The sequence below is a fragment of the Giraffa tippelskirchi genome, chromosome 7 (assembly GCF_054371585.1).
Source record: "Giraffa tippelskirchi isolate mGirTip1 chromosome 7, T2T-mGirTip1v1.2.pri, whole genome shotgun sequence".
NCBI classification, from domain to species: domain Eukaryota; kingdom Metazoa; phylum Chordata; class Mammalia; order Artiodactyla; family Giraffidae; genus Giraffa; species Giraffa tippelskirchi.
Genome location: NC_137281.1, coordinates 111,091,683 through 111,106,483, shown reverse-complemented (window position 1 = coordinate 111,106,483; position 14,801 = coordinate 111,091,683). Strand labels below are relative to the sequence as shown.

General features: G+C 41.3%; 1 protein-coding gene across 1 annotated transcript in view; it reads right to left on the bottom strand.

Moving 5' to 3' along the window:
- RORA (RAR related orphan receptor A) overlaps positions 1 to 14,801 on the bottom strand; it is a 796,368-nt gene that overhangs the window by 624,698 nt on the left and 156,869 nt on the right. Inside the window, exon 4 of the mRNA XM_081507580.1 lies at positions 5,072 to 5,125. Coding sequence (XP_081363706.1) covers positions 5,072 to 5,125 — 54 coding nt within the window. The remainder of the gene's footprint in view (positions 1 to 5,071; positions 5,126 to 14,801) is intronic.

The following is a 14,801-nucleotide window of genomic DNA, read 5'->3' as shown; positions in this document are numbered from 1 at the left end:
AAAGTAAGAACATGCTGGCCTAGATGTTAAACTATGGAAAACACTGGGAAAGTCAACTTCTAGTCCTGGTCCTGAACTACCTTTCTGTATTGGGCCTTCCACTAGCTTCAGAATAAGCATTGGTAGAGTTATTGCTGGATAATGTCTTAAACCCCTTCCAGCCATAATATCCTGGAGTCAACCTCCAGGGCAGCTGTGATGGCAAAGGTCAACTCAGTACATTTCATAAACCATAATTAGAGGACAGTGAGATGGGGCCTATTGGTTGTGTTATGTAATTAGCCCTCTGCCTCAAGGGAGGGAGTGCCTGTGTACAATTATGCAATCACATTCTGAAAGGAAAGGCACTAAGGCACATCAAATCACAAAGAAAAACAACTCCCATTCCTTGGAGCCACAGTTTCTACCTAGGAATGCTGTCCAGGTAATTTGAGTCTGCACTTTCTTAGCACCAAATATTTGAACAGCTCTTTATTTTTGTAATACCTGGCAATACAAAGGGCACATTTACATGGCCCATTCTTATTGGCTTTATTTGAAACTGGGGACCTATATCCCATTATACCTGTGCTGTAACCTGGTACTTCCCGCTTAGCCTAAAATCCTAGTGCAAACTTTATGGTTTTTAAACTTTAGAGTATGTAAGATTCACCTAGGGAGCTTGTTAAAAATGCAGACCCTCTCCCTCCATACTGATTCTGCAGGTCTACTGTGGAGCCCAGTGATGTGCCATTTTTACAGCCTCCCCAGATTCTTGACATCAGTGATGCTCTCTATGAAAAGCACTCTAAGACTCATTTTGAGTAGCTTTGGGGAGACCATGTGAGTGGCTGAGCAACCATCACCACTGGAACTGAGGCTTCTGCACTTTCCTTCATCATGAGGTAGCAAGAGAAACTAAAACATCATCTGTCCATCCCCTTTCCCGACACAGAAGTAGAACTGTAGAAATTTCTAAGATTTAAACCAACTTGGGAGCAGTGCCTGAACCTCTTTATCATTTTAGAAACCTTCATCCCATCCATTCTCAACTTCTTAGGTGAAGGGTACCAGATACATCTGTTTGCTCTTGCAGTATATCTAAAATCCCTTAGCTCCTTTATCCATTCCCAAACCTTCCTTGGCTTTGTTAGGTTTTTCTTAAGATATATTGGTCCAGCTGCAGATCATAGTATAAATGGCCAGAGACATGCTTTTGATTTTGATTCCAACACCCTCCACAATTATACCCAGCCTGCCTTTTAGACCATAACCACAATTTGGTCAGTCTTCAGAGAACTGTCCACAGTAACATGTAAACCCATTTACTGTGTTATCACCTATAATTCTAGCTGCTCACCTCCAAGTGCAATTTGAGTTATCTTTTCCATGTGCTTTGTTTATACAGACGCTTTTTTGCTTCTTTTCGGCACACGTGGCCCATGTCAGATCAGTATTTCACTATTACATCCAGAAGTTTCACTACACATAAGATTACATAAAAGCAAACAAATGGACCAGCGTCTAGAGGCCTGTACTGTTTATAGTCTTCATTCAAAGAAATGACATTTTCTATCTACCCATTGTTTCCTGTCTCTGAGATAATCTCCACCCTTGAGACTGTTTCCTCTGATACCATGTTCATTAACAATTGTAGGAGGAGGACATATCTGGAAAAATGTGCTATGTCAATTGCATTTATTCACCAAATTCTCATGACAATTGCTCAATTGTTCCAGGTTCTCTGACATCTTAGACTTGACTCCGACTTAGGAATATTTAATTGTGCTGTGCATGTAAGTCTGCAAGCAAGGCAGAGTAGGTGCTGCCCATTATCCTGTAAGCCTGAGTCATTCATTCAGTCCATACAGGCCTTTCTGGGGAAAATGAGATTACCTCACCCACATCAAGAGTCTTAGCTTTGGGGAATGACCACACTCAAGCATGTACCTATCTGCGCAGTCCTATTCTTCGGTTTAGCTCACTTAGCCCTGGATTTACAGCCCATCACCCTATAAAGCAACAAAATTATGTTGGGCACCCAAACAGTTAAAGCCTTTCCCCTACTCAGTAAGATGCAGAAACAAGTACTCTTGAAAAAACAAAGAGAAATTAGTCTGATAATGAAAAACCACTGAAAGCAATTTACAAACCATTTCCCCTGACAGTATATAAACTGTTAATATAATGTACATAATTCAGGGTCAGTCCTTTTTGGATTCCTCCCTTCTATTCATGTATCTTTCTAGCAGCAATACTGACACCTGAATCTTTTCTCATAGAAGGATATATATATATATGAACATCACTATGCATTGAATGAAGCTAATGGTTTGTATTGTTTATTCAATGGAAATGTCTCTTGTAATAAAAAAATAAAGGTTGATCAAGCAACTGTGAAACCAAATATTCACAGAATCCAAGCACCTGTGCAAAGCCTAAATTGGTGCTCTGTACCTTTAAATAAACAAACTAGGGGATCACCACAAATAAAAGGGAACTTAAGTGGTAAAACTATTATTTCCTTAAAAAACTATGCAAGCCAAGAAAGAAGTTTTGCAAAATAAAATTGGGCGGAGGCTATAATAAAGGGGGAGCCCTGATATCCCAAAGAAGAGAAAAGCAACAAGAAATTTCAGAAAGGATAACAAATTAGTTTAGCAAAGTCACAATGAGAGAGGGCAGATGCAAATAAAAGCAGAGGATACAGCGTCCAAGGAAAGAGGAAGGGGCGAGTGGAAACAGCTGGAATTGTTCAGCTGTGTCAACATTCGGCTGTTTCACAGATTGACTAGCAAAGTGTCATCTGAAACCAATTACATTCCCAAAACCCCACGGACCCAGTTCATAACATTGATTAATCCACATTGTGAAAAAATCCCCAAGCAAGACTAGAACAGCTGTCAGCCCTTGGAGCTCAAAAAAAAAAAAAAAAAAGCAATTGCTTAAGAAAAAGAAAGGAAGAAAAAGCTCCTCTTGAAATTTTAGGGATTTTTCAGAAGGTATGCCTACTGAAATAGAAAATGGATTTAAAACTGCTTCTACCAGTGCCTGTTTGAGAACAAACGACTATAATTAGAAAAGCAGGGGTTACATTAAAATAAACCAAAAGTCCATTCCCAAAATCAGAATGAGCTGCCTCCAAGTCTAGAATACCTTGTGTCTTTTTGCTCCTTTTTGGGTATAACACTATGCATTTCATTTTTCTTAAGTGTTTTTCTTCCTTCTCATTATTTTAAATGCATTGCTCCCCTCAAAATATATATTTAATATATTTTCTAATCAAGACTTTTTTAATACTTCTGCCACATTTCATAAAGGGAGAAGTATACACAAAGTCCTTGATTTGCAAACATGTAACTTGTTCATGAGTCAAATATACAAATGGCCACCACACCCCTACCATGCCTCCTCTCCTTGTATGGGAGCCTATTAAGGTTTTCATGAAGCTTTGGCCTTGCCTCTGGAGCTACCAGGGTTAGATATCCAGCCACCAGGCATGCAGAGGTGACCTCGACACTATATAAATGGCTATGAAAGGCTCCTTAAGAAGTTTCCAATTTTGTACTTGGTCTGCAGTCTCCACAGTGATACCATAGAAGCTGTAAAAGTCTGACATCCTTTGGATGGATTTTTTTCCCCACAGAAATAAAATATAGGCTTATTCACTTGTTCACTCATTCAGCAAACATTTGTTGAATGTTTACTCTATACCCAATACTGGGTTGGGAGAAGGCAATGGCAACCCACTCCAGTACTCTTGCCTGGAAAATCCCATGGACAGAGGAGCCTGGTAGGCTGCAGTCCATGGGATCGCTAAGAGTCGGACACGACTGAGCATCTTCACTTTCACTTTTCACTTTCATGCATTGGAGAAGGAAATGGCAACCCACTCCAGTATTCTTGCCTGGAGAATCCCAGGGATGGGGGAGCCTGGTGGGCTGCCATCTGTGGGGTCGCACAGAGTTGGACACGACTGAAGCGACTTAGCAGCAGCAGCAATACTGGGTTTCAGCACTTGCATTTTATATATGTGCAAAAGCACTGAAAGGCTTAGTGACCTGCCTAAGGCCATACAAAGAGTTTGTGCTCCAGTCTGGACTCAAACCCAAGGCCACCTGATATCTAATTGGTTCTCTTTCTAAAAAACCATGTTACTACATTATGTTGGACACAGATTTTCATAAGCTAGCTAGGGAGCCCCCAAAGCAAGCAAAATATAGTTCCTACAGGGGAATGCATTCCAAGTTACAAAGAACTGGGTACAAATAGGACTTCAAGAACATAAGCAGTTCATATATTCAGATTCCACTCTAATTTTGCTCCTTTCCTTTCTAAGTATCCCATTAGTAATCTAATGGTCTCCTCTGTTGAAATGTCACTCTGTAAATTTTATGAAACTGAAGTATGCCTTTGATACATGGATCCTTCTGCTTGTGTTTCATAGACTAATATCTATTACTAAAATTAACTTGTTTCTCTGTAACTCAGACCTTTCAGAGAAATACAAACCTCCATTCCATTGGTATATCCTTGGATTTAAAGAAAAAAAGGAAAGTAAACAAATAAACCACAATTTACTGTGTCAGGCAAAGGAACCTAGGCTTATTCTTTGGATTTCAGAATTGGAAGGCCAACATTAACAACAGCAACTTATTTCAGATATAAAGAAGTCATGTTACTAAATACTGTTCTTCAAACCATAACATTCTCTGAGCTTTGCAGTAGGTAACACCTACACTGAGTTTTGTAGGATTTAAGCAAATCCAAACTCAAAGTAATTGGGGTGGAGGCAGGACAAAAACAGAGCAATAACAAAGTCTCTAGACAGACTCTCCAATTCTTTCCACTATTTTTTTTTCACTCTAGAGTATATTTATAATTATTGTTTTTTAAATGTTCATGATGTCACAGATAACGAACACCAACTGCTCCCCACAGAACTCTTACTATAGTACATGTTTATAAGAGCAAATTACTGTTTATACACAGATAGGATTATAAATGAGGGGAATAACATTACAAATTACATGTTATTGAAAGAAAGCCAAAACATTTCCATTTCTTGCTTTTCATGAAAAAATATCATTACCTGGATCATGCCGCCTTCTCTCAGTTCCCTCACTGGACACTGGCATGGATAACCCTACAAGATTAGAGTAGTAAGTTTATATTTTTATGATATGATTTTAGAACACAGGGTAATACCCACAGTGATAGGAGCAAAATCACTCACATTTCCGTATTTCAAACTACTCTATGAATCATTAGAGTAGAAAGATTTTAACTTTAAGTGCTGGACGAAGAGATCATCCGTCCCAAGAACTACATACGTCTAGGACCTTCAAATAAATCCCTCCAAAAAGGCTGACCATTTAACATAAAGAACTGAATCTTAAAAGAACCTGAATGAAGTTTTGTACAAGATGGTGTCTTTCCGCTGCACATTTAATCAATAAAAAGTAAGTGGTATTGTTTTTACTCTCTTATCAATAGTATCTACTTTATAAAGTGTGCCCTACTCCTGGAAATGGTATTTTCGTGAACTAACATAGGATCAAGTTGTATATCTACCTCAGGCTACCGTATGACCTTAAAGAGGACTGAAAGACCACAGAAGCAGCATCTTTCTTTCTGGTTCTAATACTGTTTTGAGGATTAAATGAGTTAATACACATAAACCATTCAATATCACGGTCATCCAAGTCTATGCCCCGAATAGTAACACTGAAGAAGCTGAAGTTGAATGGTTCTATGAAGACCTACAAGACCTTTTAGAACTAACACTCAAAAAAGATGTCCTTTTCATTATAGGGGACTAGAATGCAAAAGTAGAAAGTCAGGAAACACCTGGAGTAATGGGCAAATTTGGCCTTGGAGCACAGAATGAAGCAGGGCAAAGGCTAATAGAGTTTTGCCAAGAGAACGCACTGGTCATAGCAAACACCCTCTTCCAACAACACAAGAGAAGACTCTACACATGGACATCACCAGATGTCCAACACTGAAATCAGATTGATTATATTCTTTGCAGCCAAAGATGGAGAAGCTCTATACAGTCAGCAAAAACAAGAATGGAGCTGACTGTGGCTCAAATCATGAATTCTTTATAGCCAAATTCAGACTTAAATTGAAGCAAGTGGGGAAAACCACTATACCATTCAGGTACGACCTCAATCAAATCCTTTATGATTATACAGTGGAAGTGACAAATAGATTTAAGATCTGATAGACAGAGTGTATGGTGAACTATGGACAGAGGTTCATGACATTGTACAGGAGACAGTGATCAAGACCATCTCAGGAAAAAGAAATGCAAAAAGCAAAATGGCTGTCTGAGGAGGCCTTACAAATAGCTGTGAAAAGAAGAGAAGTGAAAAGCAAAGAAGAAAAGGAAAGATATTCCCATTTGAATGCAGAGTTCCAAAGAATAGCAAGGAGAGATAAGAAAGCCTTTCTCAGCGATCAATGCAAAGAAATAGAGGAAAACAATAGAATGGGAAAGACTAGAGATCTCTTCAAGAAAATCAGAGATACCAAGGGAATATTTCATGTGATGGGCTAAATAAAGGACAGAAATGGTATGGACCTGACAGAAGCAGAAAATATTAAGAAGAGGTGGCAAGAATACGTAGAAGAATTGTACAAAAAAGTTCTTCATGACCCAGACAATCACGATGGTGTGATCACTCACCTAGAGCCAGACATCCTGGAATGTGAAGTCAAGTGGGCCTTAAAAGCATCACTACAAACAAAGCTAGTGGAGGTGATGGAATTCCAGTTGAGCTATTTCAAATCCTCAAAGGTGATGCTGTGAAAGTGCTGCACTCAACATGTGAGCAAATTTGGAAAACTCAGCAGTGGCCACAGGACTGGAAAAGGTCAGTTTTCATTCCAATCCCAAAGAAAGGAAATGCCAAAGAATGCTTGAACTACCACACAATTGCACTCATCTCACACGCTAGCAAAGTAACGCTCAAAATTCTCCAAGCCAGGCTTCAGCAATACGTGAACCGTGAACTCCCAGACATTCAAGCTGGTTTTAGAAAAGGCAGAGGAACCAGAGACCAAATTGCCAACATCCGCTGGATCATCAAAAAAGCAAGAGAGTTCCAGAAAAACATCTATTTCTGCTTTACTGACTACGCCAAAACCTTTGACTGTGTGGATCACAATAAACTGTGGAAAACTCTGAAAGAGATGGGAATACCAGACCACCTGACCTGCCTCTTGAGAAACCTGTATGCAGGTCAGGAAGCAACAGTTAGAACTGGACATGGAACAACAGACTGGTTCCAAATAGGAAAAGGAGTACATCAAGGCTGTACATTGTCACCCTGCTTATTTAACATATATGCAGAGTACATCATGAGAAACCCTGGACTGGAGGAAGCACAAGCTGGAATCAAGATTGCTGGGAGAAATATCAATAACCTCAGATATGCAGATGACACTACCCTTATGGCAGGAAGTGAAGAGGAACTAAAGAGCCTCTGATGAAAGTGAAAGAGGAGAGTGAAAAAGTTGGCTAAAAGCTCAACATTCAGAAAACTAAGATCATGGCATCTGGTCCCATCACTTCATGGGAAATAGATGGGGAAACAGTGAGAGACTTTATTTTTTTGGGTTCCAAAATCACTGCAGATGGTGATTGCAGCTGTGAAATTAAAAGACGCTTACTCCTTGGAAGGAAAGTTATGACCAACCTAGACAGCATATTAAAAAGCAGAGACATTACTTTGCCAACAAAAGTCCGTCTAGTCAAGGCTATGGTTTTTCCAGTAGTCATGTATGGATGTGTGAGTTGGACTATAAAGAAAGATGAGCGCTGAAGAATTGATGCTTTTGAACTGTGGTGTTGGAGAAGACTCTTGAGAGTCCCTTGGACTGCAAGGAGATCCACCCAATCCATCCTAAAGGAGATCAGCCCTGGGTGTTCATTGGAAGGTCTGATGTTGAAGCTGAAACTCCTATACTTTGGCCACCTGATGCGAAGAGCTCATTCATTTGAAAAGACCCTGATTCTGGGTAAGATTGAGGGCAGGAGGAGAAGGGGACGTCAGAGGATGAGATGGTTGGATGGCATCACCAACTCAATGGACATGAGTTTGGGTGGGCTCCGGGAGTTGGTGTTGGACAGGGAGGCCTGGCGTGCTGTAGCACATGGGGTCGCAAAGAGTTGGACATGACTGAGCAACTGAACTGAACTGAATACACATAAAGTCCTCAAAACAGGGTATGTACCATAGTAAAATCTTGGAATAATGTTACATGTTCAGTGTTTCCATTCCACTGGAGTTCCAGGAATCTACGTCTGGGCGGCCCAAAGTGGTTCTGCAGCAAATGAATGGAAGACTTTTATAAAGTCTTTGGCTTTTATAAAGTCTATGGCTTCCTATTCACTTCTCTCCACCATCGAGGTCATCTTTTCTTAACTCATTGCAGAAAAGGATGAAACAGAGTAGGCAGTTCACCAGTGCTCTGAACTACAACCGGCAGAGACCTGGAAATGTTGTTTTCCCCATTGCTTCTATGCTATAAATGGCCCTCTGAACAGCTTTCTGAGACTCATATGCTAAAAGACTTTTGTTTGATTCTGAGGCAAGGTTGAAGGCAGTGTGCAGGTGCACCATTTATCACAACAAGTTTCCTTACTGCTCCTGTTATTTAAAACCAAGATGTTCACTGACCCTGTAGGATTATGAACAGCTCACATCTCAGATGTCTAGACTCTCTCAGGGTTGGAATGGATATTAAATGTTGTCTAGGCCCACCACGTTGCAGCACTGTTGGGCACAGCTCAGTGCTTCAAATTTCTCAAATGGCATGAACTGCCTACCAATGGCACCACAGTTTATGTTGCAGGGCTATTAACTTCCCTTAACCCAAGGGAGTTTCAAGGATACTGCACATAGGGGATAAAGGGAAACAGACGTGTAGAGAGCCCCAAGAAAAACTCTCATCTCAATTTGTCAGGAATCCAACTTAAAGCAAAATATTAAGGGACTTGGGGAAGGGAATGTCAACCCACTGAAGTATTATTGTCTGGAGAACTCCATGGAGAGAAGAGCCTGGCGGGCTATAGTCCATGGGGTCACAAAGAGTCAGACATGACTGAGCGACTTCACACCTGGTGGTCCAGTGGCTAAGACTCTGCATTCCCTTTGCTTGCTATTATCATGGGAAGCAAAGCAAGCTCCACCAGGAGCTCCACAGTCATGCCAACACACTTTGATCTAAAAGCCATTCATAAAAAGAGTAATGTAATTAGAAAACATATATTGAGCACCTACTCTTTCCAGACTCTGCCCTGAAGTAGTCAAATGTCCACTGAGTGATATAGACATGGAAATAGACATGAGATACAAGCAATTATTCTGTTACTCCAGAAAGAAACCACTGCTTCTAAACTAAACTAAAGGCAGCACATCTACAAATGAGTCCAAAGGAATTCTTGACCTGGAATTAATTCTGATATTGAAATATCTTTAAAGAAACAGATCGTGTCTACCAGCTGCTTACAATTTATCAAAATCACCTTTCCACCAAACTAACTTTCTTCCCATGAGGAATGGGTAAAAATTCTCATTATCTACTGGACTATTTCAGATAAATGTCATGAAGGTGGTAGAGTCCTGGGATGCTTCTCAGTGTTGAAGCCCCTTCTCCTTTGCTTCAGGTGAGATAGAAGCTATGGTTCCCAAGTTGTGGACTGCAACTAACTCACAGGAAAACCATGGGATATTTTAAAATGTCAAGGGTAGCAAAGTCTCTGTCAGTAGCAGACAATGCTACTAGTAAGTTGAAACTATTAATATATGGAACTGTTGCTATTTCTCTTGGTCTAGGGAGTGAAAAAATTTCTGAGACACAAAGACACCATGAGCTGAGGTTTGAGAACCTTAAGAATTGGGCAGTGGGTCGGGGTTGGGGGCTGGTGGTTCTCTCCATCATATCTCAATGACCTCAGGTAGCAGGCTTAAGAGTGTCTCTACTCTTCAAAGTTACCTTGAAGGGAGGTTCCAAGAGAGACTTAATAGATTATCAGTGTGTAACATGTCACTTCTGATTTAGCAAAAAGAGATGGTTCTGCGGAATCGCAGTTAGAGGAAGTCTTAAGATGTTCTTCAAACATGTATGTGCCTGACATGTAATATATATATATATGTATATATATATAAACACACACATTCTTTTCCATTAAAAACCCTTCCATCAGGGAGTTTGGGTCTTTTGAGCATGAGCTGCCCATTCTCCTTGCTTGGTGCCCTGTAATAAATAGTATATTTTCCTTCACCACGACGTGGCAACAGTAGCTTGGCTTTGTTGCGTGTTGCAGAAGCAGGTTCAAATTTGGTTCTGTAATGGGGGCATGCCCAATGTGATGGGTTAGAGCCTGGCTGTCACTGGACATGATCACAATGGCAAAATTGTTGTCCTCTCACACAGCCTCCTAGGCTCACCTCCCTCTCTTTTACTGGCATCTGTGGAGAAGACTCAACTCAGGTTCCTGCCTTTATCTGGTCTTCACACCCTGACATTGGTCACAGGCTTGGGGTTCCAGCTGCTCATGCCTGCGCTAGGTGGGTAGGTATTGGGATGGGCAGCCTGATCACAAAATGGAGATGGGAGGACTCACTTAGATTAACATGATTCAGCCTTGTCTTTATCACCCCTTACCAGAAAAGTGCTACAGTGTGTATATGTGTATATGTAAATGTATCTGTTTAAAAAACTAACAAAATGCTCTGTCCCCACTGAGCTCTGATTTTTGCTGGTAGGGCACCTTCATCTAGGAGTCTGTTTGAGTGAAGTGAGTGGGTTTGGGTGAAATCCCATCTTGACCTCTCTCTCAATTGAGCAGAACGTCCTATGAAACAGATAGGGCAGATATAATTAGCTGTGGCTTTGAGATGAGCAAACTCAGGTCTACCTGAATTTAGTGAGGTTAATGGATTTTCCTAGAGTCCCCAAGCTCCCAGAGCAGGGCTGTTCCTTGACCCCAGTCTTTCATGTCTATACCTCCCTCTCTCTTCACGCCACTGCTGCTTTGGTTTTCAACAAGAAATCAGTGCCCTTCTCTACCTCAACATGCATACCCAGTGGAGAAGCAAGATGACATTCTCTTCAAGGCAAGAAACATCCAGTTTCACCCATATGGTTCTGTGGAACTATACTGGGCTTCTAGGCAGCCCTAAAATGTCCAAAGGCAGAAGTCATCATGTTGACACCCTGGAAGGCTGTGTCAAAGTTTGTCCTCATCTCTAGGAAGCTCAGTTCTCACCCTCCTAGTCTTGCTGGTATCCCAAGTCTTCTTTCCACAGAACAAAGTCTGCAGAGGTCAGGAAGGGTGTAGACCTGTGCTTCTTATACATGAGCATGCATCAGAATTACCAGGAAAGCTTGCTAGTGCACAGGTTGCTGGGCCCGAGCCCCATAGTTTCCCAGGGTAGGGTGGAAGAATGTGCATCTAACATGTTCCCAAGTGATGCAGAGGCTGTTGGTCGAAGGACCACTCTGATAACCACTGACATGTAGTGAGTTGTCTCTCCCAAGGGCCTGGTTTATTGGACCACACACACCAAATGCTTCTTGAGACACACCCAGGAGGGCATTCACTGATCATGTTAACAAAATCATTTAAGCATCTTCTCTCTTCAGCTTTGTTTTAGAACAAGTGCAATAGAAGTTAGATAAAAGTCTCTGCCCTTTGGAAACGTAGAAGCTAGACATGGACAAAATTCATGTGGACAGGCCTAGAAAGATAATACTACCATATTCTGACTATGATAACTCTCCTGGAATAAAACAAAAGGCTTACAGTGGTGACCACAAGTTTCCTTGGGGGGTCTCCAAAGACTGTGCTTCCTAATTTTCAGTGATACCATCATGATCCCAAGGATCATTAAGCAGCTGTTACAGCTGTGTTTAATCACAATCTTACCGTCATATTGAGTGGCTCTGACCTACTGACATGCGAGTCCTTGGCCTCCATGGAGTCGCTCTGACAGACAGAAGTGGCTGCAGAACGCAGTGATAGAAATGGGTTTAAATGCTGAGACTCATGGCATCAAAGATCTGTGAACTGTTGAGCTATACAGAGGAATCATCAGAATAATGATCATTTTTCTCTACCCCCTCCCTTGCTTGTTCAAAGAAAAGAGCCCTTAATTGCTTCTTGAACTACACACAAGTGGGCCATTGACTGTGACTGTAATTCAGCCGAGAGGCAAGGAAAACTCTAAAACGGATTTTGTTGAGGCGATGTCTTAAACACAGAAAATGCTGCAGAAGGCTCGCCACGCACAAGACACTGCTAGGTAGAATTGAGAACAGCTTGGTATATATACGGTCAGCAGTCAAAGCCATCTTTCATTGTAGATGATACCAGTGTGGTCAAGGGAGATGTATTTTTTTAAGTGGGAAGGAGGTGAGAGAGAGAAAAAGAGGGAAGAAAATGGAATAGAAGTTATATTAGAAGGATATCCCATTACAGATGACCTAGCAAATTCAGATTCCTAAAGAAGATGACACTGTTTAAGGAAATTGAACTCTGAATTCAGTTGTTTACTATTTACCTATCTCTCTACATCCACATCCCAGGTATACATGACATCTGAAGGAGTCTGAATCATTTCCTTCCTTCTGGAATGCATCAACCTAGAAAGGGTTATGGACTTAGGCAGCAACTCTCTACCCATACTGTCCAGTTTGCCAGCCATTCCACTCAAGGTCATGGCAACAGGGACTAGAAAAGGGGTGCCAGCAACTGAGAAACCTACTGCCAACTACAGCCTACATACTCATCTAGGAAGAAAGTGGACCTTCCAAGGAAATCTCCTTTTCCAAAATGTGCTTTTCTAAGTTCTCTGTGCCCTTAAGCCCCTTAAATAAAAAGCAATGCCTAACACTTCTCTGAAGCCTCTCATTCCAATCTATCCCGAGATCTCTTTTTTTCCATAAAGGCCTTTTGCACCCCCTGCTGGGTAGTTCTTCCATTCCTCTACCCTTCCATGGAAACCGGCCCACTCGCTGCACCTACATCCCCGCACTGGGGGAGGTTAGAGGGAGGGCTCCCACTCCTGCTCTGCACAGAGTGGCTAGGTCACATCCTCGTAACACTCAAGTACAACCCTGTTTGCAAATAAGCCTCAGTGGCGAGAGCAAGCGAGTGATACTGACTTCCTAGTAAAGCAACCCCTGGATAAGCAGAAGAGTAGGTGCGGAGAAGGCAATGGCACCCCACTCCAGTACTCTTGCCTGGAAAATCCCATGGATGGAGGAGCCTGGTAGGCTACAGTCCATGGGGTCGCTACGAGTCGGACATGACTGAAGCGACCTAGCAGCAGCAGCAGCAGCAGGTGATAAAAATTAGCATTGATTACTTACTATGCATGGAGTCCATATTAAGGGCTTTAAACACTTTCAATCAGTCCCAACAGTAACTCTCCAACTATGATCCCCATTTTAAAGAGAAGAAAATCGATGCACAGAGAGAATAAATAAGTTACAGAAGTCATAGTGACAGCTATAAGCTCTTGACGTGAATCCACATTTCTGAGTTCAGCATCCAAGCTTTTATAATCTATTTATGACCATAAATGGGACACATGCTGCATTGGGACAATCTGACAATCTGGAGGGTATGTGTTCTCACCTATCTCATAGAGTCAAACGCTTACATATCTATTACATGTTGGGCAAAGAACTTGATGCCCTTTACATATAACTTGTACACTTGACAATTCTAAAAGGTGAGCTGTTTTATCCTCATTTGGCAAACAAGAAAACCCTGAGTCCACGTGACAATAACTCACCTAAGTTTCTCCGGTGGTAGGGACAGGATATGAAATTAAAAATCCCATGTGCTTTATTAATTCACTGCATATGTATTACCATCCTCCTTCTGACTAGTACAAAAAAAAAAATACTAACTATAATCCAGGACTATTTTAAGACAATAACCTTGAAGGATCTTCTGAATTCTACACATCAAAAATGATGCCACCAATTCATTTAGATGGTGTCTTCAAATTTTCATATAAAAGGTACTCACCTTTTAAAAAAGCAATAAAATGGAAATTTATTAATAGATCAATTAAAGAGACGTAAGTCACTTATTTCATTACCAGATCTCAGATGTAGTTCTACATTGTTCATCTAGTTTGTCTAACTTTTTTCCTGACATAAGCCTGACTTTAATTCCCCAGTGGCAGGATACACTCTCTCCCTCTCAAGCAATTATAATGCCACTCGCATAACTAAGTAGCATATGAAGATTTCAAGGGTCTCTTAACAGTGGCTAAATTTCTCATACATTCACTTGTTCATCTACTACTGAGGCACGTACCCAGTTTCAGAAGAGCTATGTAAAAAAGGCCCAAGAGTAAATGTCATTGTTGAATTCCTTCCAAACTCATACAAGAAGGACAGAAAAGCGGGTAGGAGATAGAGCAGCCCCTCAGTTAGCAAGCATTGATTGAGAAGGTATAATGTGCCTGCTCCATCCTAGGCACGGGAGGGCTACCTGAAGAATCACCCTGCTTCTCATCCTCAAAGCTGGCTCAGAGCTGGAGAGGGGAGATGCTCAGACAACACAATGTGGGTTATTGGGTTTCATAGGCTTCCCTCTTTCTGGCTGGGGCACTTCTGGATGGTGGTGCTAAAGATCTCATGTTCTGAGTCAGACTTGGTCTAAAACCTGGCTCTGGTGCTTTCTTTTCTGTGCATCTGTGAGCAAGTTGCTTGAACTCTTGCTGACTTAGTGTCCATATTTGTAAATGGAAATGACAGTACTTATAACAGGGCAGGAAGGAGGAAGC